Source organism: Prunus persica, chromosome G4 (assembly GCF_000346465.2).
Source record: "Prunus persica cultivar Lovell chromosome G4, Prunus_persica_NCBIv2, whole genome shotgun sequence".
NCBI classification, from domain to species: domain Eukaryota; kingdom Viridiplantae; phylum Streptophyta; class Magnoliopsida; order Rosales; family Rosaceae; genus Prunus; species Prunus persica.
This window is the reverse complement of record NC_034012.1, coordinates 1,059,738-1,087,393: the sequence shown is the minus strand read 5'-3', so window position 1 is coordinate 1,087,393 and position 27,656 is coordinate 1,059,738. Positions and strand designations below refer to the sequence as shown.

The 27,656-nt window shown below is 39.2% G+C and overlaps 6 protein-coding genes, 1 long non-coding RNA gene and 1 pseudogene across 12 annotated transcripts; 4 read left to right on the top strand and 4 right to left on the bottom strand.

Moving 5' to 3' along the window:
* LOC18778746 (zinc finger MYND domain-containing protein 15) lies at positions 46–3,061 on the bottom strand. The gene has a single exon (XM_020561551.1). The coding sequence runs from the start codon at positions 2,336–2,338 to the stop codon at positions 440–442; it is 1,899 nt and encodes a 632-aa protein (XP_020417140.1). The 5' UTR covers positions 2,339–3,061; the 3' UTR covers positions 46–439.
* Positions 3,120–7,279, top strand: LOC18779932 (polyadenylate-binding protein RBP45B). 3 transcript variants are annotated; one of them, XM_007211907.2, is made up of 6 exons: positions 3,120–3,527; positions 3,776–4,244; positions 6,385–6,440; positions 6,515–6,645; positions 6,739–6,835; positions 6,924–7,279. In XM_007211907.2, the coding sequence occupies exons 1-6, from the start codon at positions 3,252–3,254 to the stop codon at positions 7,104–7,106; spliced, it is 1,212 nt and encodes a 403-aa protein (XP_007211969.1). In that variant the 5' UTR covers positions 3,120–3,251; the 3' UTR covers positions 7,107–7,279. The 3 variants fall into 3 exon arrangements, 2 of the variants coding, with proteins under 2 accessions (XP_007211969.1, XP_020417141.1); XR_002271108.1 differs by lacking the exons at positions 6,739–6,835; positions 6,924–7,279 and adding an exon at positions 4,629–4,711 and having other exon boundaries at positions 3,148–3,527; positions 6,515–6,557; XM_020561552.1 differs by lacking the exons at positions 6,739–6,835; positions 6,924–7,279 and having other exon boundaries at positions 3,148–3,527; positions 6,515–6,649.
* On the bottom strand, positions 8,294–12,440 carry LOC18780704 (annotated as a pseudogene).
* On the top strand, positions 11,862–14,231 carry LOC18780694 (mediator of RNA polymerase II transcription subunit 21). The gene is made up of 5 exons (XM_007213910.2): positions 11,862–12,733; positions 13,098–13,318; positions 13,571–13,648; positions 13,748–13,799; positions 13,987–14,231. The coding sequence occupies exons 2-5, from the start codon at positions 13,112–13,114 to the stop codon at positions 14,061–14,063; spliced, it is 414 nt and encodes a 137-aa protein (XP_007213972.1). The 5' UTR covers positions 11,862–12,733; positions 13,098–13,111; the 3' UTR covers positions 14,064–14,231.
* LOC18779131 (microtubule-associated protein 6) lies at positions 14,946–20,000 on the bottom strand. 4 transcript variants are annotated; one of them, XM_020562648.1, is made up of 4 exons: positions 19,678–20,000; positions 17,451–17,929; positions 15,800–16,824; positions 14,946–15,661 (listed from the first exon to the last, which is right to left on the bottom strand). In XM_020562648.1, the coding sequence occupies exons 3-4, from the start codon at positions 16,776–16,778 to the stop codon at positions 15,291–15,293; spliced, it is 1,350 nt and encodes a 449-aa protein (XP_020418237.1). In that variant the 5' UTR covers positions 16,779–16,824; positions 17,451–17,929; positions 19,678–20,000; the 3' UTR covers positions 14,946–15,290. The 4 variants fall into 4 exon arrangements, with proteins under 4 accessions (XP_020418237.1, XP_020418236.1, XP_020418235.1 ...); XM_020562647.1 differs by having other exon boundaries at positions 14,946–16,824; positions 19,678–19,999; XM_020562646.1 differs by having other exon boundaries at positions 14,946–16,824; positions 17,451–17,919; positions 19,678–19,998.
* LOC18778788 (UPF0051 protein ABCI8, chloroplastic) lies at positions 20,095–22,957 on the top strand. The gene is made up of 2 exons (XM_007212319.2): positions 20,095–21,602; positions 22,450–22,957. Exons 1-2 carry the CDS (start codon positions 20,172–20,174, stop codon positions 22,666–22,668), a joined length of 1,650 nt encoding a protein of 549 aa, XP_007212381.1. The 5' UTR covers positions 20,095–20,171; the 3' UTR covers positions 22,669–22,957.
* Positions 23,958–25,433, top strand: LOC109948956. The gene is made up of 6 exons (XR_002271434.1): positions 23,958–24,042; positions 24,244–24,412; positions 24,589–24,627; positions 24,740–24,787; positions 25,057–25,094; positions 25,184–25,433. It is a non-coding gene; the product is annotated as an uncharacterized LOC109948956 (long non-coding RNA).
* LOC18779430 (SWI/SNF complex subunit SWI3B) lies at positions 25,557–27,463 on the bottom strand. The gene is made up of 2 exons (XM_007211955.2): positions 26,752–27,463; positions 25,557–26,547 (listed from the first exon to the last, which is right to left on the bottom strand). The coding sequence occupies exons 1-2, from the start codon at positions 27,337–27,339 to the stop codon at positions 25,669–25,671; spliced, it is 1,467 nt and encodes a 488-aa protein (XP_007212017.1). The 5' UTR covers positions 27,340–27,463; the 3' UTR covers positions 25,557–25,668.

Here is a 27,656-nt window from a genome sequence, read left to right as displayed (position 1 = left end):
CGGGTTATAACGTTAACCACTATATAGAGTTGAAGATGACTTATATGGAAATAGGGATTCCAGCGACTGAAAATATCATATTGCCGGATATACATTCACGAGGACTTAAAAACCCCCAGTATCAAACATGTATTATTACATGAGCCTCTACCGGAATTGATGCCATCCCAGCCTGAGACAATGGCTGAGAACAAAAATATAGAACCAAGATAAAGCTTAAGTCTAGCAGGACCTGAGTTCACAGTTCAATGGGAGAAAACAAGTAAATGAAGTAATGCTAAAGTTACAATCTTCATGGCAAAGATGGTGATTAGCTGTCCCATTCATCCCTAGCAAGTCATTGCCATTTGCCATCACAGAAAGAGAAAATCATTAGAGAATTAAGTACAACGATCAGAAATAAGTTCAGGTTGAGACTTCAAACTTCATGGTTCCCAACTCATGTATTTACCCCAAGCACAAAACCATTGCTATAAGAAGGAAGATTGCTAGAAGGCTCGTGATGTTTCACCGGTGAACGGAAAGGATTTGGCGTCACAGGATGTGTGATATGCAGTCCAGCACTTCGTAAAACCTGTTTAGCGTTTGCACATGAGATTTCAGATTGATCTGTGAAGAAGGCTGGAACGCCCATGGTCTTAATTGAGTTAAGAGCTCCACCCCAAGTTGAATAGCAACTCAATCCACAGTTTAGTGCAACAATAACATGAGGTGAAGGTAGGTAGGAGGCTTCCTCCTCATAAACACCCCTAACAAGATTCACTCTCACTCTGCTACCAATTCCTGAAGTTGTCCCTGACAAATTTGTTGGAACTTCAGAACCCACCATAATAATTTGTACATTGCCCAATCCATTGAGCAAATGACCAACATCTGCAAATGCTGGCATCCAATCCAACTCTCCCTCTGGACCTAGGTAGTGGACAACCACCTCCTTACCTTTCATTAATAAGTTCTTTGAACTGATGTTGAGAGTTGTCAATATGTAATAAACCGTCAATGGGTGGGAGAGGATGTCAGCAACGGGGCTTGACAATGGCAGCGAGCGAAGATTATAGTATTCCGACCAGCCAGAGAGGAGGATTGGACTTGACATACCATCTCTTGCGTGATGATGAAAGGACGAGTCACGTGGAAACTCTTCATCATCGAGCCCTCCCCAAGAATCCCAGAGTCCACCTTTAACAGGAAGAAGACCAAAGGGGCAGTGAGAATAGCAACTACACTTTCTCCTCCACATGCCCTTCTGATGGATGCCCAATGATTCAAGCCATTTACAAGGTTGTTCAGCAGCACAGGGGAACATGAAGATATTCATTGCCAGCTCTTCTTCCCTTTCCATCATAGCCTTGTAAAGACCACACATGCTCTTATGTGTTTCCTTCAGATGCTGCTTCTGGCAGACAGAACTGCAGTAGAGCACTGCTTGACATCGTACACACGAGAGAGCCTGTTCACCGTGGATTTCTTTCTCACATGCTGCACACTGTCGCAAGCTGCCATTTGAGTAGACTCTTATATCAACAAAAGCCTCCTCCCTTGATAGTTCTGCATATTTGGTTGGGGTTGAGCTAGCCGTTGAACTAGTCTTTTCTTCATATGCCTGACCAGGTGGGTGTGAGATTGTAACTGCAACGAGATCATAACCTTTGGCCATTTCTTGTGGCCACTGAACATCAACCGTCTCGATAAATGGTTCAAAGTACATTAACCTTGACCACTTTGGACCACCTTCCTTGTCTTCCTGAAGCAATGGGTGCACCAGAGCTATGGCTTTCATGAATGCATACACAAACCTAAGCTCTTCAGGAGTTGGATGCCTAAATCTAAGAGTCCCTGATGACGTGCAGCGGGCAACATCAATAACAGGGAAGCGATTGATCCCTGATGCTTCCAATGACAAAGATTTGATCATTTTCCTATTAGAGGGAAACATCAATGACTCGCGTTCATATGTGACCCGTAAAAGCTCAACATTGGGCACCTGAATTGTCTCTCTTGAACCAGTCATCCTCTTAGCATCATTTTGAGATCGAAACATATTAAAGCCAATATCGCCACCATCCCCTCCAATGAATTGGACACATGGGAAAGGTTGTTTCTTGCCAGACCAATCCGTATCTTTCCCAACCCGGATACCAAACAGATGCCCTGGGCACAATCTTTTCCATGGATCAGTCCTATATAGAGCTGCCGAAGCTTTAAACACTGACTTAATAAAATTTGGAGAAATGCCTTCTACCTTCATAAGACATGTCCCGGATCCAGGACCAAGCCCCGGACCAGACCCAAATTGCTCCTGGAATCTATCAAACACGTTCTTCAAATGCAAATCCATTTTTACCACTAGTACAAGATCTAATTACTTCCTTGATCACACCAGCAACCCAATACAAAATGACTATATACCAAGCAAATCCAATAACTCTAATCTGCAAAGGCTAAAAATTGCCGACCAAAGTTTGTTCATTCACTCTGTATTGCTTCTAAGACAAAAACCCAGAAACTATATGGATTACTTCACAGTTGTAAAGTAAAAAATCCAAACTTCAGAAAGAAAAAAAAGCATCAAATCATGAATATGGGAGCTGAGATCATTCACTTCAATTCAATGGCTACAAAATTACATAAAAAGCTGAATTAAACAAATGGGGATCAATATGAATTTCTAGCACTTCATGAACAGAAAGATTAGTGCTCCATACCAACCAGCTTCGCAGGCTGAGTAAAGTTGAAGACTTTTCTCTCTTTTGAAGTGTCTGATGCTGCTGCCACCCAATGACTGAGTTCAAGAAGAGAGAGAGTCAGATCCAGAGCATTGCCCAAGATTGAACCATTCAACTGTTTGTCTTAGCAAGTAAAAGTGAAGCTGAAAACTGTTTGACTTTTTTTTTTTTTACATTGCGGACGACATCTTTTGTCTTTTCATAGTCGTATTTCGTCAGCACTGTTCACGATTGTCGGTTCTGATGAATATTGGGACGTCTGAGAGAGAGAACCGTTTCCGTTTGTTTAGATAAAAACTGGGCCCAACGTGTAAATTTGGGCCCAACATGCCCCGACTTGCCTAAATATATTACAATTCTACCACAAGAACGGCTTACGTGGCCGTTCCTAGAACCCACCCCTAATCCAACGTAATCACTGTCTCGACATTCAAAATCTCTCTCTCACTCACTCATTGTCTCGTTCTCTCTCGCCCTTGCGATTAGGGTTTCTCTCTCTCCTCTTTCTCTCTCTAGATTCACACGATGATGCAACCTGGGGCAGGCGGTGTGGCTCCGTCAGCATTAGGCCAGCAGTACGGACAGCAGCCCTACATGATGATGGCGCCGCCTCCCCCCCCGACGGCCCAGGCACCCCCAATGTGGGCCCCGCAGTCCCAGGTGGCCCCACCGCCTGGGCAGCTCGTCCAGCAGCAGCCCCAGCCCACCTCCGCCGACGAGGTCCGTACGCTCTGGATCGGCGACTTGCAGTACTGGATGGAGGAGACCTATCTCTACAATATTCTCGTTCACACCGGCGAGGTTCGTGCCTTATTTTATTTCTTTTTGTTTTCAATGCTGAAAGTTCTGATTATTATTTATTAGATCTGTGGTTTGCCTTATATCAACCCAAGGAAATTCCTTTATAAAAAAAAATTTGGTTTGCCTTCTATTTTATGTATGTTTCTGTGTATTTAGATTGTGATGGCTTTATAGGTATACAAATGCGTTCTAGTATTCATAAAATATTTACTTGTTTTTTTTATTTTATGATGCGTTTGTGCTTTCAGCTTGTTTCTGTGAAAGTTATCCGCAATAAGCAAACTACACAATCAGAGGGTTATGGATTTATTGAATTCAGTAGCCGTGCTGCTGCAGAAAGAGTACTTCAGTCGTACAACGGTACCCCTATGCCAAATGGTGCCCAGAATTTCAGATTGAACTGGGCATCTGCAGGGGAGAAGCGTTCTGATGATACCCCTGATTATACCATATTTGTTGGAGACTTGGCTTCTGATGTGACGGATTACATGCTTCAAGAGACATTCCGGGCCCGTTTTCCCTCATGCAAAGGTGCCAAGGTTGTCATTGACAGGCTCACAGGGCGCACCAAGGGATATGGGTTTGTTAAGTTCGGAGATGAGTCCGAACAGTTGCGTGCCATGACTGAGATGAATGGAGTTCTCTGCTCAACAAGGCCTATGCGAATTGGGCCAGCTGCTAACAAAAATGCTGGGGGTAGTCAGCAATATTCAAAAGGTATAGTCTTGATGGTTTCGTGTATTTGTGGTTTCGTTGTGGCTGTCTGTGAATTTCTCTTGTGTTGTGTTTTGCGAGGAGAGAACAAGTACTTTAATTGGGTTTCCTTTCTCTATGACTGGTATTCCTTCATTCGTTTTTTCCAATACACATTACTAACTTGAATATGGAATGGTGAGGCAGTGTATTCCAGTTCTGATATGGTATCCAGTGTGCCAAACATTACTTTTAAGTTGGTTAAGTTTGCTTCCTTACAGCTATACTCTCGAAGATGAGCAGTACTTTCCAAGTCATTTAATTCCTATAATTTCTTTAAAAAATTTGGGCAAGGTAAATGATATTAAAATCTCGAGAACTAAAAGAACTCCTGTTGTCTCAAAGCAGGGCGTCAGGAGGCTCTGTCATCTAAGGGCCTGCTACTGATTTCAGCTGAAATGGTTTCCCCTTTAGTGCGTGGCCTCGCTTAGGTCAGTTTCCCATTTAATGTATTGGCCTTTATTCTGATGTGGCATTTGTCATGCTACATTTTCGAATTTTAATTTTTTTTCCAGCGCGTTCAGTTGGTTCAACTTTCAATAAGTTACATATTGTGACTGTTCTAGTTTCACTCGAGCATGTTCCCACTTTACTGGTAGAGAAGTTCGCTTGTGTTTTTCTAGTAACGTGTCCGCAAAATTTACATCTTTGATTCCTTATGTATCGTACCCTTCTGCCATTTAGTTAAATTTTATTGTTCCCCCTTGTGATCCACATATTTCCTGATTTTGATTAATCTTGTAGTCTTTAATCCCTGAGAAAGGGTTCTGGAAGGAGTGCATGTTGCAACTTACAACTCATTGGAATTTACTGCACCTAGCAGGCTGGCCATCATTGGGAATCTCGCGTTATAATTTAGTCTTTGTCATGATATGACTAGGTTTTACCATGTTAATATAAGCCAGACTGGTCTGGAAGTCGGTTCGACTGAGATAACCATGCACTGCTACTTAATTTAGGTTGTTTGATTCATTGGACTGAATTAGTGAACTGGATAACTCCATGTAGATAGGAATGTTACTTGGGAAGCTGGTAAAGAACTAATTGGTCCAACTGGTTAAACCACTTTAACAGCCAAATAAGTAGGTTTTACATGCTAAGTTTCAAACCTCTGACCCAGTAGCAGATGGAGAAATGTGGCACCACCATGAGTATACCCGTGGTTTGCCAGTCTTTGAACAATCCTTTTCCATGATTTCTTTTGTACGGTTAAAACACCAGTCAATAACTCCAACTGTTATTTTGCTTGCGTGCCAAGCCTGGTATCTTCTCTATTTTGTTTTGGCATTAGCCTTGGCATAAAAAATTCTGACCTGGTTTTTCTATAGTAATATCTCATTGTTCACAGTGGTCATCCATACTGATGGAAACTCATATTCAGATGAACAACTTTTTATATTTTTTCTTCTGTCTGATTTTATTTAACTAATGAGTTGGGTTTGCTATTGGCCTCTCTCACCTGGTTTAATGTGCATTGCAGTTTCACACCATATGTTGGTTAGACCAAATAGATTGTGTTCATTTAGGGATTAGCAGGTTGGCATTTAAAGCCTTACTAGACCACTTAATTCCACTTATTGACCAACCGGGATTTCCTCGTTCTACGTGAATGACGGGAGTCACTAAGTCCTCCTCCCTTTCCCAAACATGGACAACTGTCCTCATTATTTTTCAGCATATATAGGTGCACGTGCATATGGTTTTCTATGGTGCATGATGCTTGTTGGGCCTCTTACCATTGGTGCAAGGTGGATGGATGATATTAATTCTGAGACTCAGTCTTCAAATTGTTATGAGAATGTGTCTTCTTTGATTTGTTCAACAATGCAAGTACTAAGACACACAGTGAGCATCCCGTGAGCATTCTTGAATTGTATTAGGATAGTGGCTATCGGTATTTTTGGTCTGTACCTATAGGATATTGGCAGCTGATTTGTTTATATTCTTTTTGTTCATTTTTCTTCTTTTTCTTTGTTGGGAGAAAGAATAGGCAGCAAGTTTGTCAGCTTGTCTCCTCTGTTCGTTTTTTAGTTGATAGGATCAAGGGTTGTAAACTGTTGTTCCAAAAGTATCTCAGCTGTTAGTTGAACTTTTCCACATGCAGGTTCATATCAGAATTCTCAAGGTTCAAAGAATGAGAGTGATCCGAACAATACAACTGTGGGTACTTTTTGGAATTTTCCTTTGGAAATCACTTAGCAACGTATCTCTGACTTTATTGATTTCTGCTGCAGATATTTGTAGGTAACCTGGATGGTAATGTTACTGATGACCATTTGAGACAAGTCTTCAGCCAGTACGGTGACCTATTACATGTGAAGATACCAGCGGGCAAGCGATGTGGGTTTGTTCAGTTTCAAGACAGGTAGGTAGATCTGCTGATAGTCTTCTTTTTGGAGATGTTTTATGATTGGAATATCACAGAAACCAACTATTCTGTTTTGTATTTATGCATCAGAAGCTGTGCTGAAGAAGCATTGCGCGTGTTAAATGGATCTCAGTTGGGTGCACAAAATATCCGACTTTCATGGGGCCGCAGTCCTTCAAACAAGCAGGTGCTTTGCTTTAACTTAACATTTATAACTTGGAAATTTGCAGATTCCCCCTGAACTTAGACTGATATGTCTATGTTGGCTTTCTCAGCCTCAGGCAGATCCAAACCAATGGAATGGCGGTGGCTACTATGGATATGCACCTACTCCCGATGGTTATGGGTACGCCCAAGTTTCTCAAGACCCTAGCATGTACTATGGAGGATATCCTGCTGGGTACAGTAATTACCAACAGCCGCCACAGCAGCAGCAGCAGCAAGTGGGATATAGCTGAGTGTTGAGAGCGTTTTTCAGTGTTCACTAGAGACCGATAATAATATTGTGATACTGTTTGAGGCTGAACATCTTTCTATGTTTTATGAGAAGTACTTTTTGCGATGTGATCTTGTATTGCCAAGATTGCATGTTACTTATGGAAAGCCTTCTGGAATATCTCTTTTTAGTTTTGCACGCTCTGTTTTAATGACCCACTGCTCTTAAAATTGGAACAATTTTCTTTGAATTATAGTTCTCTGCAGTCTGTCGAGGCCATAGTGATGAATCTGTAAGGTTTCAACAAGAGCTACGAACAAAGAGCACAGTCGATCGAGATTGAAAAGAAAGCTTTCAAGCTGTTAAAACAAGTTTTTCTTAGGTTCTTTGTTTAACTCAAATGGCTTAGAAATGGGGCAATAAGAAAGGCTCTTGCAAAAACAAAAAAAACGTATAGCCGACCGGCTATACTATTTAAATGTTGATATGTTTAAAATGTACAGCCGAGCGGCTGTACTCTTTAAATATTAATTTATTTAAACAGTATAGCCGTGCGGCGGTACTCTTTAAACATTATTTAAAACGTATAGCCGCCCGGCTGTACTTGTTAAATATTAATTTGTTAAACAGTATAGCCGCTCTACTCTTTAAACTCTTTAAATATTAATTTATTTAAAAAGTATAACCGCGCGGCTGTACTTGGGATATAATCTTTAAACGCTATAAATATTAATTATTTAAACATATAGCCGCACGGCGTACTCTTTAAATATATTAAAATTCAAGTATATCATTCCGAAGCCACAAACCCTAGCAAGGGGTTTGTAGATTAAGATAATCACTACTTTACCCTTATTATATTTTATATATTTTAGTGTAATCTTATTAAGGGTATTGTTGGCACTTTGCCAGCCAAAAAAGATTGACAATGGGCCTTCTCTTAATTATTTATTTAGTATAGAGTTTACGAGAAATTGATGGAGTGATCCTTCAATTCAAACAACCCGTAAAGTTTTACGGACCGGCGAACCAATTTTAACTTATTTTGGCTCTTTGGTCGTTTTCAATGCACCTTTGTTACTTTGAAATTTAATGATTGATCTGTGCTTGAAAGGTGATGAAAGGCTGAACTTCTTGTTGTCAAACATCGAATTTGTTTGTAAAATGTAAATTTGAACATAGGAGGCGTTGACGCATTCCACGAAATACTTTGTATGAATGAACTGGATTATGAAATCTGCTCATGTTTCTCAAGTATTTTGTACTGCACGATTGCAACGTTTGCAAGACAACTAGTTACATCTGTGAATTTGAATACTAGGTTATGGCATTCAGTTATGATTGAAATATTTGTATGAATGAACAAGGTTATGATCTCTTCCCACAATCATAATTTGTCCAAGCGAGTAACAGCGACTGATCAAAAATTCGCACCTCAAATCCCTATAAACTTCTGTTTCTTGGCTGTGTTCATGCATCGCTTGGAGATCCTGGGCTTCAGTTTGATCCAGTGTTCCCATCTTTATCTGCAACATCAAAAAAGGAAAAAACGTAAGCAAAATAATACAATGAAATATTAATTAAACAATGTACCAGAGTCATAGACAGAAACCTCAGGTTCAACTTAAACCATTTTGGCCAGACCAATTTAAACATTCAACTTGATTTGTCTAATAACTACTCTTGGTCTTGCTTCAATGCTGAAAGGGTAGGGCCACAGGGAAGAAAGGCTAAGATGTTCATGCTTCAATGGGCAAACCTACCATCCGCAAGTATTGAAGTATTTTGGGTGCAGTATGAAACAATACAAAAGGTGCACAGACACAAAGGCAAAAACACTAAAAATAGAAAAATATACACAAAACAGTAAATTAAATTGAATAAAAGAGAGCAAGTGTGATATCAATGCAAGAAGCACAAATCCTTGACCGTACAGGTAAAAAGCATTGACCTTGAAAAGCTTCATTTCAAACCGAGGGCCAATCTCCTCCAGCTCAATGGATTTAGGACCTCCATGCTTCCCACAAGTATGATGCCTGTAGGTTCTCAGTTTGTTAACGGAAAAGCAAAGCAACACGTGCACATTTAGCGAAGAATAGAATCACAAATAAGAAAACTCACTAAATCAATACCTAAAGACACAGCAGGGAAAATAAAAGCACAAATGAGACAACAAACCTGAATGAAATAGTCCGACCGATTGGAAAAAGTGATTATGCGTTTTGTATCTGGCTTTGGCATTGGAAAGAGATGCTTCAAAATATTTGCTATTCTCTCACCCAACTATCAATACATCAGGAAGAGAAAAGATAATATAATATTATGTTAATAGGGTGGTAACTAAGAAGGCCAACTCAGAAATAGGAGTGACATATTTATGCATCAGATTAAGGTTATATGCAAACCCAAAATAATAAGCCATCAGGATGGGTTATTAATACAGACAAGCACCAAAATAAACCAGCAGAGGATAAAATGGTGATTCAAAGGGTGAGACTCCTCAAAATTTCAGTCAGTAGTTAATTCATGAAAACAGTACTGGTCATTTATTCGCAGAACAATTATAATCTGTGAACAACGCTATTAATCCATAGGGTCTTATCTTTCTTCGCAAATATACTGTGTAATGAGAGCAATCAAGACGAAGATACCTTGGTCGTGAAATTGTCAAGAATCAAATGTGGATAAACCTGCGGCATTGTTCCCATAGCTTTCTTGTCCTTGATGTCATGTCTTGTAACCTATTAACTAAAATATTTTGAGCAAGATGCCCAAACTATTAAGTTCAAGCATAGATACAGTAAAATAGCAACAAGGTCAAAAAAGGATCAAGCTCATAAATCTCATTAATTTAACGGGTTTAAATTTCAATGTTCATCATGATTGGCATACTTCAATTGTCACTATCAGCTCTTCCTATTGTATTTCTTTGCACTAGGAAGCTGATGCTTTTATATTGAAAAAAAATTATAATCTTTTGACCATCATTCTTCTCTTTCACTTTTGAAAACTCTATCTCTGCCACAATTTTCCAATGTTTTGCTGCTGAAGAACCCTAGAAAATTGTGGTCTGGATTCTTTTTCTGCAGTCCTAAGTCAGTTTTAACATCAAATATTTATTTTACATTAACACAGATCATTACACTACTTAACACATTGAGCAGTTCAAAAACTGCTGTTGGATCAAAGGGAAGGGGATTATAAACAAACCATCAGGTACGCCACGATTTTCATGAACCAACACAACATCTGTAAAATCATGTGCACAGCAAGTTTCAATAATTTCAGAAGTAACCTGCAGGGTTTGGGAGAAAAATAAAAACTTATTGTCAATTAGATAGTCTACTGTGGAAAACAGACCAAGGGATCAGAACTATGGCAGGTATATCCTCAAATTTAATACGCCATCAAGAAAGAATTCTAACATCTGAGATAAATAGAATAACATCATAAAAAATTGAAGCAGTCATTTGCCTGGAAAAAGATGTTCACCATGTTCTCAAATGTAGGGGTCAATCTAGACATAATCACAACACCAGATAAATGGTGAACAGTAAAAGACTAAACAAACTGAACTGAAAAATCAAAGGAAAATATGTGCCAATGACGGAATGTGGAGTGGCACGTGGTTAACGATGTGACGCATAACAGAAATGAAACAGCACCATGCACAAAAAATTATTTGCAAATAACAATTCCGGGGGAGCTTTTTTAATTTCTGGTGCCTATGGAAAAGTTGAAATGACAGAGCTTTGGGGTCTATGATACTTTTATGGACTTAGAAACACAACCTGTACATTAATATTGTTAGAAGAAACACTAGTCCAGCCACTTTATTACTAGTGCAACGATTAGGTTGATTTTACAAGGTAAGTGGAGTTTTCTCTTCGCAGGTCTTGCATTTATGAGTTCATGTTAAGCAAATAGCAATTAATCCTAATTGATTAACTTCATAGTAGGCTCAATCTACAACATAGTTTTTCTGATAAATGAGGGAGGGGGCATTCAAACTTGGGATCTCTTCCAAAATTAGGAAGAGAAACACCAGTAGACATAAGAGCTAGTCGGTTCCCTACAACATATTTAAAATGGTGAACAAGTTATTTTCAAAAACTAGATGTCCACATAAAAAATAGAACTGTGAAATAATTCACTGTTGCATTCATATAAAAGATTCAACAGATCAGGGTTCTCAACAAGCCCACAGGAAGAGGAGACCGAACAGCCAGGCCCAATCTCACAAACACTCCTAGCACCAAATTGTCCCACGTACCTAAGTCCTAATTTCCAGACTAAACCCCCAAGTCCTGGGCGTATATTTGATATCAATGTAAGAACAACAAAAGCAAAACTTGGAAAATGCACATCAAGAAACAGAGGATTTATGTAAAGACAAATAGGGAAGAAAAATATGCCGAACAAATTTGGGAACAAAAGTTCACCAACCTGGCCACCACGGTTCATTTGTTGTGCATTAGGAAAAACAAGGTTCAGTTCCTACAACAATGTTATGTGAACCACAATGTCACTAACCAAAACCAAATTTGCATAATATGACCCAACAAAGTGAACACAAAAGGTGCAGCTAGATGAATAAGAAATTGAAACAGGCTAAACCAACCTTTGCAAATTGTACTAGCGGAGCACTCGGATTCCAGGAAGTAGTTATCAAAATCTTGGGATCTCTTTTTGCTGCCTTTGCATACTCATCGTCGATATGTGTCCTTGGTACTAGGATTCAGAAACGAAAACCATGAAGAATTGACCACATGATAAAATGTAAAGCTAAAAATTTCAGGGCAGTTGGATGTTAAGAATATTACGGGTTTTTATTTTAAATTATAGAAGAATACTAACCCTTCCTACTCTGTTTAGTACATCAAGAATAAAAGGTTTCTACAGCATCCAAAAACCATGTACCATGTGATCAGTTTATGTAGACCCTCATCTTTGTTCCCATATTTTCATAAAACAAAAAGTAGCCACATTTTCATAAAACAAAAAGGACATTGGCGGTCTAGACAACCAAAGAACACTCATACCAGCAGTGTTCTCATCTTCGAGATCGATTTCTCAACGAAGCACCGCCTCTTCATTCCGAAGCTCAGTGGGAATCGGTTTTCCCTCTGCAACAAAACAAAAAGGTGCCCCAGATTAAGTAGAGAAAAACAAAACTTCAACTGCAAACACAAAGATAGAGGGGAACCTTGCAGAGCTTCTCTAATCTTGCGCTTCTTCTCGTAGATAAGGCGTTCTTTGCCTTCTAAGCTATTTCTGTACAAATATTTCCTCAATCTAGTATTTCTTCTCAACATAATTGATCCCTCTCTCATGGCTCAGGAATGGTGATGTCGACGAGAGCGAGACAGTAGAGTGAAGAAGGCTACAACTTCTGCCTTCCTCTATCAAAAAGAATTGAGTTCATCTCTACCCGTCGTTTTGAAAACAAAAAAGGAAATTGTTTTTGAAAGTCTTGTTTCCTATTGGGCTTGAAAACCTAATGTCACTTGTTATACGATAGGCCCAGATTGCCAGAATAGAGGCTTCTATAATCTACCACTACCTTCGTGCGCGCTCTCTCTCTCTCAGTTACACACACAGCTTCGTCGCTCTGATCTCTTCTTCCGACGAAAACTTTTCAGTGGCGAGGTAAAGTCTTCTCTTTGTTCATCGGAGCTTCAATTCACTTCACTTTTATCGCTGACCAGACAAATATTTAGTCTTTTAACGATACAATATCCTTTTGATGTTTTTGTCTTGCTATTTCTTCTCTTTGCTTCTAGACTTTGCTTTTTTCTGGTTTTGGTTTGTTTCTTTTTTCTCTAGTTCAATTTCGTTGCCTTTTGATCGACCGTACATTGTAGAAAATAACTGCATTGGCAAAGATTTGTTCTTTCTCTCTCTTTTTAAATTTCCGAATTGAAGTGGAAGAAAATTGTTCATATGATACGAACCTTGCTTCATGCCATTGTTGTTAAAGATGTATAACCTTTGAGGAAATTCTTCTTGGCAGGGCTAGCTTGCTCGATGGACATAATCTCCCAACTACAGGAACAAGTCAACACAATTGCTTCTCTTGCCTTCAATACCTTTGGAACACTACAAAGGGATTCGCCACCAGTTAGACTTTCACCAAATTACCCAGAACCACCTGCGAATCCGACGGAGGATGCAGAGAATTTTGCTGAACATGCCAAGCTCGTGAGTGCCGCTCTGGTTAAGGCTGCTAAGCAGGTGCAGCATTTTTCGGTGTTTGATAATCCACCATTATCTTGAATCATGATCAACTAATCAAAATGTTGTTACTTAGTTTTAGCTTGTTTGCGGTCAAATTGTTAACGGCATAATCCTTCTTTTATCAGTGCTATCCTTTCTTTTCGTTATGTGATATGATTTGATGTGCGAAGAACAACTCATTTATCAATTCGATTCGTCCGCTTCTTGAGTTGTTCAACTAAGATACTACCGCCACTGATTCTTGCACAGTTTGATGCATTAGTTGCAGCACTTCCTTTAGCTGAGGGAGGGGAAGAAGCACAGCTGAAAAGGATTGCAGAACTGCAGGTATGGAGTTCACACATTCCTCCATCCAAGGTCTTCATATTGCTTCATTTGACTGGACTTTGTACACCTTCTTTCTTAAACTTTTGGTGAAATGTTTAGGCTGAAAATGACGCTGTTGGCCAAGAACTTCAGAGGCAACTGGAAGCTGCAGGTGTATCTTTCCCTTCCATCTTGCTATTTTTATCATACTTGTGCTCTTGAGAACTACTACCTTTCACTAAATATGCAAATTAATCATGAGCTTTTTTTTATGTTTCATGGTGCTTGCGCCAGATTGTTTGTCTTTTTTCTTGTTATGACTCTGATAACTAACAAGTTCAATCGTATTGTGATGTCAGAGAAAGAATTAAAGGAGGTCCGTGAATTGTTCAGCCAAGCAGCAGATAATTGCTTGAACTTGAAGAAACCCGATTAAAGATGTAGTGTCTTCTGTAAATGTAAAACAATCTGTAATCTCTCAGGTCTCCCTGTTCAAATTTTCATGACAGCTTCAAGTTTTTTTTTTTTAAATTTACAAATTATGAACTCCTAAATGCTTAGAGTTTTGGGCTTATAACAAATGAAAAGAGGTGATTCTTGTGTATGTTTTGGCTTTTGTTGTTTAATATACTGCATGACCAGGAAGCGACATAATAACCTCAACAATACGATGACAACCCATCTACTTGAGGAGATGGTAAAGATGGATGTGACCAATGACCATTGTGATTATGGGTGAAGAAATAAAATAAACTAGTTAATTAACACTAATAACTCGATTATAATTAATGTTATAGAGGCGAGAGTAACCAAACAAAGATGAGTTTGAAAGATTTGTTTCTTCTATGCAAAAAATAAAATAAAATAAAAGATTCTTGTGTTTCAAGACATCCTTCCTACTTATGTTACCATTAGCAAGGGTGGTCATCTCAAGCCGATTCAATATCAACTTTGATTGATCCATCTGAGAATGACACATTTCATTGAGTCAGAAAATTTGATTTTCAGCTCATTCCTTGGTTATGCCTCAAAGATATCCCATTCTTTTAATGGATTAATAAAAGAACCCCAGTCAAAATCCAAACATTCAGCTAAACAAAAAAAACATGTTGGCGCTGCCTGCCGCAATATGATTTTCCACTCATATTGCGTCACGGAATTTATCATTTATCAGCATCCAAGATCTAACCTGTCCTGTAGTACCAAAAGGAACGCATTTTCCAGATGCACAAAGCGACCTGAACGCAGGTCACCCTGCAATTGATACTTAAACACCGCACAAAGCAAAACATGATTTGGAAAAGAGAAAACCAAAAAGTATAGAAACTTCTTAGTTGCCTGCAAGAAAGCCCTTCAAAGATAATGGAGGGATAACCATCAAACAACTGAACAAGTACCAACATCATCCAAACGGTAAAAATTAGAACCAGACCGAAATGAATAAACTGATAACAAAAACCATAACCATCCTTAGCTGTCAATAGTAAAGAAAGTCTGATACTATAACTGTGTCTTTGTCATACTCCTAAGAATTGAAACCATTAGCAACTACTTTTACCTGTTTATTCCTAGAGCCCTGATACGGCATGCATCATCTGTCTAACTCTCCTGCTTTTTCTGTCACAAACAGAACTCAGACCCAACCACATTGTTTAACGTGGGTCTAAGATTGTGTAGGTGGAATGACATCTTCGACATCACAATCCACATTGCTAATGGCACCAGAAGAACTAGAGATATGGGGTTCAACCATTCCAGGAGGAATAGATCCTTCAGATGCAAGCTTCAATTCAGATGGAACAGTCTCTCCCCCAAACATCTGGCTGGGCTTTGGCGCAGGGTAAGCCTGTTCTTCCATCACAATGTCAACTGGTTTACTGGCTAGATCAGAAAAAACGCATGCAGGTTCAGCAAATACAGGAGTTTGGTTGAGTTCAATATTCAGGCTCTTTGCCACTTCATGAACCAATGCATTCTTTTCAGGACCCACATCCACAGCTTGAATTTGAGAATCCTTACATATGGTTTCAATGCCTGGTATCACAGAAACTGGTGCAGATTCAGAAAATACAGGAATTTGGTTGAGTTCAAGATTCAGGCTCTTTACATCATCACGAACCAATGCGCTCTTTTCAGAATCCACACCCTGAGGTTGAATTTGAGGATCCTTACCTACGGTTTCATCAGCTGGAATGACAGCAGTTGCTGCAGGTTCAGCAACTACAGGAGTTTGATTGAGTTCAAGATCAAGGCTCCTTACTTCATCATGAACCAATGCACTCTTTTCAGAATCCACAGCCTGAGTTTGAATTTCAGGATCCTTACATACCGCGTCAATGCCTGGTATGTCAGCAACTGGTTCAGATGCTGATTCGGTTTTTGATGCTTTGTTGGCCTCTGTGCTATTTGGTCCTTCCATTATTTCGGCTGCTTCAACTTCCTCCAACACTTTATTCTGTTCAACAATGTTATTAAGCTCTGACTGTCCCATCGCAGGGGCAGATTGGCTATGAGTTACAGGCTCCAAAATTTGTTGTGGCATGACTTTTCCTTCCAATGAAGGGCCTACATCATTCTTCGGCAAATTATCAACAGGAGGAATCATAACGGAGAAAGATTTGCTTTCAAGTGACTCCGGTATGCCAGGGATAGAGGATTGAGTTTGGTCTGGAACTGTAGGTGTTTGGTTTTTCACCTCAGCAGGTTGCCTATTACTTTGCTCTGATGGGCGGGCAGAACCATAAAGCTGAGATTGCAGGTTGAGAGGCGGTATGGGAATATCTTTTCTTTTGCACATCTTAATATGAGGAGCAATGTCATTTGCTGGAGTAATTGGAGCGATTTTCTCTTGTAGAAATACAACACCCCGCAGCTGAGTGTCGGTGTCTCCTACCCTGACATTGAGAAGATAGCCAGCATCAAATGAACCTTCAATCACTCCAGTGACTACCTGACCTACCATTTCACTCTCAACATCATCACTTGTACTCTGTTTGTTTTTCTTCAAACTTTCAGCTCCAGGCCCTGCAGTCGCGCTCTCTGCATGAACAAGATTCTCATCCTTACGTGGGCGTCCACGTTTTCGCTTCATAGGGGGGTCCGGCGAAGATAAAGAGCTCGTTCCTTGACTCTGTTGATTCATGCTGCACATAAGCACTCAAAAGTAACAGATTTCGCACAAGTTCTAAAATTCTCCCCTGCAAGGAAAAAGGTAATCTCATAACCTTAACAAATGGTAACTGAAAACAGTATGATATGAATATGACTACAGTATAAGATTGTTCAACAAATTTATAATATGATTGACTACAAAAGGAAAGAAATGAAACTGAAATGAGTGCCAATCATAACAATAAGGTCCTGAACCATAGAGAAGCACCTATTCTTTCTTTACCAATTATAACACCATGATATTGTTTCACCTCAATCAACTTAAAGATCTATCAAAAGTTTAAATTTTCATAACAACAGACAAATATGATTGACTTAATTTATTTAGATCTAAAATCACACTCAAAAAATGTTTAGTCTAATTTGCAAAAGACCAAACATAGATCTCTCTGGATCTTCAGATCTCCACTTATACAACCTCAATCGATTGACAAATCTATACAGAGTTTAAAGTTAATGCAATAACCAAGAAATATAACAATTAAATTTAATATAAAATCACACCGAAAAAATGCTAAGAAAGTCTACTTTGAAAAAGACCTCAGCTAGATCTCTCTGGATCATTACATCTCCATTGATTTATGTACAAAGTAAATGTTTATCCTTTTAACCCAAAAAAAAAAAGTCAGAGCCAAGGCCTCAGAATTCTCACCAAGATTTATGATCAGGATGAAGGATTAAGCCGTCTTGACTCTTTAACGCTTGTGCCATTATCAACACTACTTAGGGGGGGGTGAAGAGTAGAGTAGAGAGTGAGAGGGTCCGCGGCGCAGAAAGATGAAAGCTTCTTATTTATAAAGAACCCTAGTGAAAATGGCAAAGATCCACATTTGAAGAGCCCATGTAAAAGCTATAATTAACAATTTTACCTAAAAGAGAGAAAAAAAAAAAAAAAACATCTATGAATTTGGGCCGGAAGTTTCGGAAAAACATTGTGTCAGGCCTGTAATGTAGTCCAAATTTTGGCTATTCCGAAGTTATCATAGCCCAGTGCATTCAAACCTCAGAAGCAGGAATGTCCTCCTAAAGGCACAGTCCAGAACAGACGCACCCCTCACCCCCACCCCCTGTCATGTTAACCTTAGGAATTCCCAAGTAGAGTTGCTTCCTAGCCCCAAATCCTGCAATTCACTGATGGAATTCCATTAATCAGAGTAGTGTCTAATTTTCCTTCTGGACACCCCAAACTTCAGGCTCAACGCACAAGCATTGGCAGCTCCACTTACTGCATTAATGTGAGTATCCAACTGAAAGATAATATATCATTCCATGCATGTATAGAACCATGTTAGCTTTATCTTTTGGTTCATTGATGATATTTAATTTTGAGGGAGCTATTGAAAAGTTCACAATCATAATCATATACTTCCATTTTCTTTATGTGGTTCTAAGAATCTCCCAACATGTAAATGCTACAGATTAGAAGTTTTAACAATTGAATTCCCCAAAGCCGCGGAAGCATTAAGAGATTTAAGAAACTAATATAGGAACCATTGTTTGATAACCTTTTTTGTAAGTTAAATTTATTTATTAAATAAAATAAAATAAAAAACTAGCCTAGTACAGAAGCTGCATCCAAGAGTTTATAAACAGAAAGGAAGCAACTAAATCTACCAAGGAATTTGACCAATCAAAAGCCATCTCAACAATTGACCCCTTAATTCCATGATTGAATGTTCTAAAGCATCTAAAGCTTTTGCATTCCCCCCAAAACACAAGTACCACATAACACATAGTAAAGCATTATCAGATTTTCCCACAAAGCTATGACACCATTCTAGTAGCAATATCCTGACATAATCCAATTAAAATTCTAAATAATGACAACATAAACCCCAAAACACTCCTAGGCCAAATGAGAATGTAATAATAGATGATACACCGATTCCCTAGAACCCGTCCACATGTAACACCCATGAAGCAAGACTTTCCGCCATATCACCAAGATATCCATAATTATTTTTCCATGAGCAGAGAAAAAAACCTAAAAGGACCTTCAGTGGCACATATGGAATGGAATTCATATATTATTTGCAAAGAGATAAATGTTAATTAATACAGTAGATTATAAAACTACTCAGCATACAATAATTGAACTTAATGATACTATCATGGTTTGATTTTAAGCAATAAAATGAAATAAGTTAATTAGATATTTCAATCTCCTTATCTCTCAATGTTTTCTTCATGGTCACCATTACATAATTGTTTCTCCTTTTATGTATCTTTGCATTCTCATTCATAACACGATTAAACTCTAATGTTTGCAATGTCCCAAGTTTCAGAAACCTTGAGGTAGTAACAAAACATCTCTTATTCAAAATAAGTTCAGAATAATTAGATTATGAAAGTGTGAATAATTGAATTGAAGACTCAATATTACAAGCACTAACAAGCATAAATGAAGGAGATAGTTTTCCAAGTTTGTGTTAAACAAATTTGGACACCAAAATATTAAAATAAACACTCTGGCTCCAAGTTAACTAAACAAATGTTTGGAAGCAAATAAACCCAAAAACAGACACACTATGAACAATAAAGAATTTAACAACGTAAATGCATACGCACACATGCACCAAAAAAATATTCAATTTTTAAAAGAAATACAATAAATAGAATACTGTTTCTGATGGAAACAGTCCTTCTTTTCCACTCCATTACTCATCTCACTCAAGCCAACAAACATGTAATTTCAGCTCATCATGAATCAGCCCACATAAACAAAGAAAAGAGTCTCCCTGGTTCCTCAGATCAAAACCCTAAAGCTACCCAGATCAAATATAGTAATATTTCACTGATGCATTGATGAAATCAAAACAAAAATGCAACACCAAAGAAATTACAATAACCACAATGCTAACACAGGTTGAAGCACTTACATGTGGCTGGCGAGGAAACGAGAAGCGCAAATCAATCAAGAAAATCCAAAATCCGTGGCAATGGTGGGAAAATCGTTTTCCTGTTCTTTATTTTATTTCATTTGTTTTTTCTTTCTTTCTTGGGCTTCTTTATTTTTTTGGGCCCTGAACAAGGCTCTGTTTGGGCGTGGGATTCTTTGAACCAGGAATTGGCGCTGGAACCTATTCCCAGGTATTTGGACGCGGGAATTACGTTCCCGTAAGTCTAGTGGGCCGTAACGTTTTTCAGCCCATCTGGGTTGATATGGGCTTAGACACTCTTAAAGGCCCAAGTTTTACAATGTGTGTGCCTACCGAAAGATCCAAGAGCCCAAGAGGCAAAGAGGGTACGTGTGTTGTGCACGAGATAGCTACGAAAGCTATGGCCACGAATTTTTGCAATATTCTTCAATTCATCTCGTGTTTGTCTTCGCGTCGCGTCTTCTCCAACTTTCTCTGAAGTCTGAGCCACAACCATGGCTTCTCTGTTAGCTAACGGTATTTCAAGCTTCTGTCCTCAAGCTGCTTCAGAGCAACCGAAGCTGCTCCCAAAAGGGTTTCATCCAAAGCTCGATTTTTTGAAGCTTTCGGGCGTGAAAACCTCTGTTCCGAAAAGGGTCTTCAAGGTCCGAGCAGATGTTGGGTACGACCCGAAAACGATCTACCCGGATGTCTCACAAGGTAAGCTCTCAATCGAGGAATTTCTTCGTAACCGTGAGTACGACAAGAAATTTGGGTTTAATATAGATATAGATTCGTTTTCGATTCCAAAAGGGCTTTCTAGGGAGACCATACGCTTAATCTCTTCGCTGAAAGAAGAGCCTGATTGGATGCTTGAGTTTAGATTGAATGCTTTTGAGAAATTCTTGACTATGAAAGAGCCCAAATGGTCTGATAATCGATATCCTGTGATTAATTTTCAAGATATGTGTTATTACTCAGCACCCAAGAAGAAACCCGCCTTGAATAGCCTCGATGAGGCAGACCCAGAACTTCTTAAGTACTTTGATAGATTAGGAGTGCCGTTGAATGAGCAGAATCGATTGGCTAATGTTGCAGTCGACGCAGTTCTTGATAGTGTCTCGATAGCCACGACACATAGGAAGGCGTTGGAGGAAAAAGGCGTGATCTTTTGTTCAATATCGGAGGCGATTAGGGAGTACCCAGATTTAGTTAAGAAGTATTTAGGTAGAGTTGTGCCCACTGGGGATAATTATTATGCTGCCTTGAACTCTGCGGTGTTCAGTGATGGATCATTTTGTTATATACCCAAAGACACTAAGTGCCCGATGCAAATTTCAACTTATTTTCGGATAAATGCATTGGAAACGGGGCAGTTTGAGAGAACTTTGATAGTGGCTGATGATAGGAGTTTCGTGGAGTATTTGGAGGGGTGTACTGCACCTTCTTATGATACAAACCAGCTTCATGCTGCAGTAGTAGAGTTGTACTGTGGTGAGGGTGCAGAGATTAAGTACTCCACAGTGCAGAACTGGTATGCCGGGGATGAGCAAGGGAAGGGAGGGATTTACAATTTTGTCACCAAGCGAGGGCTTTGTGCTGGGGCTCGCTCAAAGATATCTTGGACCCAGGTGGAGACAGGGTCTGCCATTACTTGGAAATACCCAAGTGTTATTTTGGAGGGTGATGATTCTGTGGGTGAGTTCTACTCAGTAGCTTTGACTAATAATTATCAACAGGCAGACACAGGTACAAAGATGATACACAAAGGCAAAAATACGAGAAGTAGAATTATTTCAAAGGGCATATCAGCTGGGAATTCAAGGAACTGTTATCGGGGCCTTGTACAGGTTCAATCAAAGGCAGATAATGCTAAAAACTCCTCACAGTGTGATTCAATGCTTATTGGAGACAGTGCAGCTGCCAACACATACCCATATATCCAGGTAATTTACTTTGATCTTGCCTCTTTTGTTTTTGTCATTAAGATCACGTATGTTGGTTTTTTTTATTACATGGTTGCCTTAGTGTGATGGTTAATTAGATTGATCATGGGATGACATTCTTGCATTACTTTGTGTTACTCTGCCCTTCTACTGAGCCCTGGCCCTCCCATCTTGTGCCAAATGTAATTTGTTTCCATAATTCACATGAGTTTGGTGTTGGCAATTGGAGAAGAAAGTTTAAAAGGTGGTTTGCTTTTGGAGAAAGGTATGATGAGTCTGGTGTTCAATATGTAGGTCACTTGCTTGTCTAAGATGCTATCAAGATGGTTACCAAGATTAGTCAATAGTGTTAGTCGAAAAGATTAGACACACTGATACAGCACTGCCTTTATTGACCAAAAAAACTGCATTAGGCACATATTGCACTAGATTCAAACTATTTTCAGTACATTCAAGACTTCCTGTATCTGGTGAAAATCTAATATATTCTAGGTCGATTACAGAATTCTTAAGTTATTTGGTCCTAATCTTACTGCCATTACAATTTTTTGGCTGATAATTGCATTCAGGCTATAATTATATAAATATATATGGCCATAATTGGCCTCTATAATTTGCAGTAAATACATTTTTTTGGCTGATAATGGCATTAAATGGTATAGTTCTTTCGTTGGTTTGGTTGGTTCAAGGATTAGCCAATTGGCTGTTTTTGCATTGGTTTCATCTCAATTACTAAATTCCTTTCCAAAGTTGTTGGTTTTCATCCAGTTAGTGCCCATAGAAAGTGAAACTGTCATGGAATTTTTTTTTTAAATTCCTTAATGAATTCATCTCATGTGTTTAACAGGTAAAGAATCCCTCAGCTCGTATTGAACACGAAGCCAGTACCTCCAAAATTGGTGAAGACCAGCTATTTTACTTTCAGCAAAGAGGAATCGACTATGAGAAAGCCATGGCTGCTATGATATCCGGGTTTTGCCAGGATGTATTCAATGAGCTCCCTGACGAGTTTGGGTCTGAGGTGAACCAATTGATTGGTTTGAAGCTTGAAGGATCTGTGGGTTAGACAACAGCAATGGTTTATGCAAATAAGCTGAGTCGAGGAAATTCAATCTTTTTGTCAATGGGTTACAACCAAATTCAAGTAGATTGCAAGAGACGTTTTAGCTGATAGCTATGTTGTGAAAATGGTTCGAAGATGGAAAGTATGTACATAGATATTTGTTGTAAATGTGTATCCTCTACTGTCAAAGTACCTACTGTAACGTATTGAGATAGAAGCACTGTGGTGCACATAACTTTACTTGTTGATTGACAATAATGCTTGTTATAAATTAAATTTTAAGCTTAACAGTGTGTTCGCAATTGTAAGATTGCCTCTGGTTTTTTTATCTTTTTGGCGGGAAGATGTAATTCTGATAGGTTGTGTTTGGACGAGGGACTTTGAAATGATGGGATTTTGAAGTGGGGATTTCAAAATGATGGGATTTTAAGGTGAGGGACTTCAAAATGATGGGGTTAGTATAGTTCCTTGTTTGGCTAATTATTTTGTTGATGGGATTTGATTGGTTAATTGCTTGTATAAATAAAATAATTGAAGAAATAATTTTTTTTTTTATATACAAAAATTTTATGCTATGAAATTCAACATTCTTTGATCCACAATATGTTGGTGGATCACTTTATTTATTTATTTATGAGTTTAACCCGTATTATTTCTTATAAATAAATTCATTTTTTATTCTTGCCTAATGGGCTAATAGCTGGAAATCATTAGAATGAGAGGTATCGGAAAGAATTTAAATTCTCATTCCCCAATATTGCTTATATAAATAAAATAATTGAAGAAATAACTTTAGCCATAAACCCTAAAATAATAAGAAAATATCGTATATTTAAAGAGTATCGCCGCGCGGCTATACTCTTTAAATATTCGAATAAATTCGAAAAGGTAACGCTGAGCGGCTATACTTTAAAAATATTCAACTATATTTAAATGGTATAGCCGAGCGGCTTTACTTAATATATTAAAAGAGTATAGCCGTATGGCTATACTGTTAAAATATTCTAATAAAATAGAACAGTAAAGCCGTGCGGCTATACGCATTTGAATATTTTAAAAGCACAGCCGCGCGGCGTTACCTTTCGAATTTATTCGAATATTTTAATAGTATAGCCGCCAGGCTATACTCTTCTTATATTCGAGAATAGTATAGCCGCCCGGCTAGTATAGCCGCGCGGCCATACTCTTTAAATATATTCAAAACGAACACGAAGCTCGCACTCGCAGTCTTGAGCCTCTCTCAACTCAAGCTTGGATTTTTTTTCTTCGGTTTCGGCTGCTGCTTTGATTCGCTTGGATTGGGCTCTCTCAATATCTGCCGAGGCAGAGCCTTCGTCCTCCGGGTACGTGCCTGGTGACGTGGACGACTACATTTCGGTGAGTGTGGTTTCTCTTTTTTGGTTGCTGAGAAAACCAGAAAGAAATTGAGTAATTTGTTTACTGGAAGGAATTATGTTTATTTAACGAAACATAGATATTAAGTACATATTGTTTAATATCAGCTGACTATGCTATGATATTCGGTTTGTGAATTTCTAAAATGTCATATTATTTTATCTTTTGTGTGGTATTCTGTAGCAATCTTCTTCAGGAAAAGCAGGAGGAGCCAAAGAATACAAGCTAATTTCACAAGGAGGAGGAGCCAAAGAAAAGCAGAACGCAGTGATGACTTTGACTGCACACTACGCTTGAACCTGTCACAACTCCTTGTGGGCATTCTTTTTGTCGTTCACGCCTATTTCAGTCGGTGCGTGTTTTGTTGTTACTGATTCTATTTTCTGCAAAAGAGCAATATTGACAAACTTTTCTGGCAAGTTTTGTATACCTACTTGGTACATTTCTACAGTCCGTGTGATCCATATGTTTTGTTGTTTTTGTTGAACATTCATAGATTTTTCTTGTACCTTGTCACTTAAACAACAGGTGAGGAGGATAATGGAAGGCAACCGTCGGATGAGAATGGTAGATTATTGTCACCGGTCCCTTTTCTTTCCCTTTAAACTTTCTTAAGGTATATAAAGTTTGACCCAAAGTTTAAGTTTCACTGATTGTGGCTTGTTTTATAATTTTGTAGGTTATCACTGACTCTTCTTGGTTTTGCTTGTGAAGTGGAAATTGCCGAGTAGGTCTTTCATCCTCCTCCTTTCCTTCTTAATTTGCTCTCTGTTTACATTGTTTTAATACATTATGAATGCTAAAACTGATCTACTTTTCATTTAATGAACAATTATCCTTTATTTTTGGTCTTTATTTATACACCCAAGGTTGCAAATTAACTAATAGGCTTATCTATGATAAATATTTCCATGTCAGAACGTATTTTGTTTGAAGTTATGATGTTTATTTTTTAATGATCCATTCACATACTTATAATAATACCATTTCATGCAGATTGAAAGTCGCCGACGGTGATCTTGGGACCAAGATGGGTGAGTTGTCTTATGAGATGTCTAACCATTCATTTGATCTTTAGTTACTGCTCTTGTTCAATATTTTTATCTTTTGATGTGCTCTTCAGGTACCGTGCTGCAGAGATTGAATGGGTACAGGACATATATCCACCAGAAGGGTCTAGAGAGAGAGCAGACGTGAGTTCATGACAATTTGGTTTGCTGTAATCTCTATATTGGAGGTGTGCTCTTTTCTTCTATATTTTTTTTTTAAATTTGTTGTTGTAGAGAATAGTAAGAAGCTTAATATTAAGCAGAGCTTAAAGTGTTGTGGATAAGGCAACTTATTTTACATGTGACACGTGACCTAATGGAATTTGATTGTAAATCTTTAACTGTATTATAGTTGTCACTGAATTAAGCCTGATAATGTCATTGCTAAAAGGCCCTGTAGCTAATGTATTAATAGCCTGAAGTGTAGGATCCATCACTGTAGGAAGATGCGGGACAAAGTTCTTCTATGTTTTTGTCACTGAATTATTCGTCTATGTAAGAAAACATTAATTCATACATCAGTTCTGGCTAAAAATAGCTTACATGAACTATTGGAAAATCAATCTATTATTACATTCTTCTCCTGCATCCGTTCTGCAGTTTTTGGTGCAGAACTTTGATGAATTAAAAGCGTCATCTGGTCAACAAAGAGCATGTTTCTCATTTGCTCCAGTTGTTCCCATTCTTTCTCCATCTGCAAATCCAACGCCTCAAAACGATCAATCTTCCCTTGGATCTCTTTCATCTGCACCCCTGTAATCCCAGAAAGTGCTCTTCCCACATCCAGCCCTTCCTTCTCAAGCTGTGAATTTGCATCTACAAAATTTGCCCCCAGTGCATCTAGGTTGGTGTCTCCATTCAATGCAGCATCAGTTTCATGCTGTCTTGCATTCGAAGCCCGAAATCCAGCACTCATTCTACTTGTCTCATAATCCGCCCCACACAGCGTAGTTACAGCGGCGCAAGCAGCAGCTTCTGCAACCTTTACGCCCGCCAACGCTGACAGAAAGGCCGTCTGAGCCATAATTGGGTTGCTCGCATCTGCAAGAGGCGTGAGACGCATTCTTTTACCTAGAGACGGTGTTGTACCATCACCATTACCCTCCATTCCGAATTCGGCATCACCTGCATTGTCCTGCAATGCACTACTAGGCTTGTGATCCAAATTCCCAGAATCCAAATCTCCATTCAATTCCTCACCGAAAGGAATCTTGAGAAAATGAGCAACACATTCCTTCTCACTTCTACCAACATGTTGTGCAACCTTCCTCCAATCATCACCATAATGCATGAGGCCTTCTAAGAGATGCAGAGTATCCTTATCAGCCCAGCCATTCCCCGTCTCTTCATTGATCTCAACCCGCCTGAAATCTGAAGAACTCACACCAATCTGATAGTTCCCACGAACATAGCACCTTGCACACAGCGTCATATCATTCTGTTCCCAACAATTAAATTCAAAACATCAGTTGCAGAAACCATAGCAGCAATATGACACTAATGGATTGCAAGTCAGTCTTTTTTACAAGCAAAATCAAAATTAATCAATTCAATTCCCAATAATTACAACAAATGTTAAATGAATCAATTCAATTCCCAATATATCATGGTAGCAAAAGAATGACATTGGAAAAGGACAGACCTTTTCAGAAACAAAGCAGGCAATGCTACAAAGAGACTTGCAGCCATTGCAAGTCCTCTTCTTGGGGCTCTCCTTGTTGGGAGCGGAAGCAGAGTCCTTGGGACCGCCGGAGGGGGATTCAGCGCCGCCATGAGAGGCGGCGGCGGCCTTGCTGTCCTTGTCCTCCCACCGGAGGGGCTTGTTGAGCGCGGAAGGAGTGTAATTGATCAAACCCCAGGCCTCGAGGAAATCAAAAACCCTCCGAACGGAGCCGACGTCGCCAACTAGAGCCTTGCGGGCCTCGGTGAAGGTGAGCTTCCGAGAAGGGTTGACAGCTCTGGAGTGCTTGACGATGGTGTTGCGGTAGTACTTGTAAAGGGTAGGGTTTTTGGACGGAGAGCGAGAGTCGAAGAACTCCGGGAGGAACCGGACCTCGCAGTGGTGGATATGGTCCGGCGAGAACCAGCTGGAGTAGCTGGGGACGAGGATGACGTTAGCGTCGGCGCTCGGGCTCGGTTGGGTTTGACGTGGAGTGGCGGATCCCGGCGTCTCGGGCTTGACGGAGGTCGGTGAAGGAGCTGGCGGGGGCTTGTCGGAGGAGGTTGCCATGGGCTTTAGCCGATCTGAGATTTTGGCAGTGAAAGCACTTCCAGTTTCAGATAACGCGTTTTATTTTTTTTCAAGTTTTCCAGAAACGAGCGTTTCTGCCTGAGGTTTGTCTTGGTGTGTATTATTCTTTCTTGTCACTAAGCGTTGGGCCTGGACAAGGCTTACTTACAGTCTGCCCTTCCTTGAGGAGTTGGGCATCTTAACTAGCCCACTAAGGCAGGGGAAGGCCTTAACCCTGGAAAACTTGGGCTTAACCTTGAAAAAACACTACAAATGTTACGTCATTCATTTACACTTAAGTTCGAGTCTCTTTTAGT

Coding starts and splice junctions, on each gene's coding strand:
- LOC18778746 (XM_020561551.1), bottom strand. CDS start 2,338: ATGGATTTGCATTTGAAGAACGTGTTTGATAGATTCCAGGAGCAATTT.
- LOC18779932 (XM_007211907.2), top strand. CDS start 3,252: ATGATGCAACCTGGGGCAGGCGGTGTGGCTCCGTCAGCATTAGGCCAG. Junction 4,245..6,384: donor TAGTCAGCAATATTCAAAAG/GTATAGTCTTGA, acceptor TTCCACATGCAG/GTTCATATCAGAATTCTCAA. Junction 6,836..6,923: donor GCAGTCCTTCAAACAAGCAG/GTGCTTTGCTTT, acceptor TGGCTTTCTCAG/CCTCAGGCAGATCCAAACCA.
- LOC18780694 (XM_007213910.2), top strand. CDS start 13,112: ATGGACATAATCTCCCAACTACAGGAACAAGTCAACACAATTGCTTCT. Junction 13,649..13,747: donor AAAGGATTGCAGAACTGCAG/GTATGGAGTTCA, acceptor TGAAATGTTTAG/GCTGAAAATGACGCTGTTGG. Junction 13,800..13,986: donor GAGGCAACTGGAAGCTGCAG/GTGTATCTTTCC, acceptor TTGTGATGTCAG/AGAAAGAATTAAAGGAGGTC.
- LOC18779131 (XM_020562647.1), bottom strand. CDS start 16,778: ATGTGCAGCATGAATCAACAGAGTCAAGGAACGAGCTCTTTATCTTCG.
- LOC18778788 (XM_007212319.2), top strand. CDS start 20,172: ATGGCTTCTCTGTTAGCTAACGGTATTTCAAGCTTCTGTCCTCAAGCT. Junction 21,603..22,449: donor ACACATACCCATATATCCAG/GTAATTTACTTT, acceptor TGTGTTTAACAG/GTAAAGAATCCCTCAGCTCG.
- LOC18779430 (XM_007211955.2), bottom strand. CDS start 27,339: ATGGCAACCTCCTCCGACAAGCCCCCGCCAGCTCCTTCACCGACCTCC. Junction 26,548..26,751: donor CCTGCTTTGTTTCTGAAAAG/GTCTGTCCTTTT, acceptor TGTTGGGAACAG/AATGATATGACGCTGTGTGC.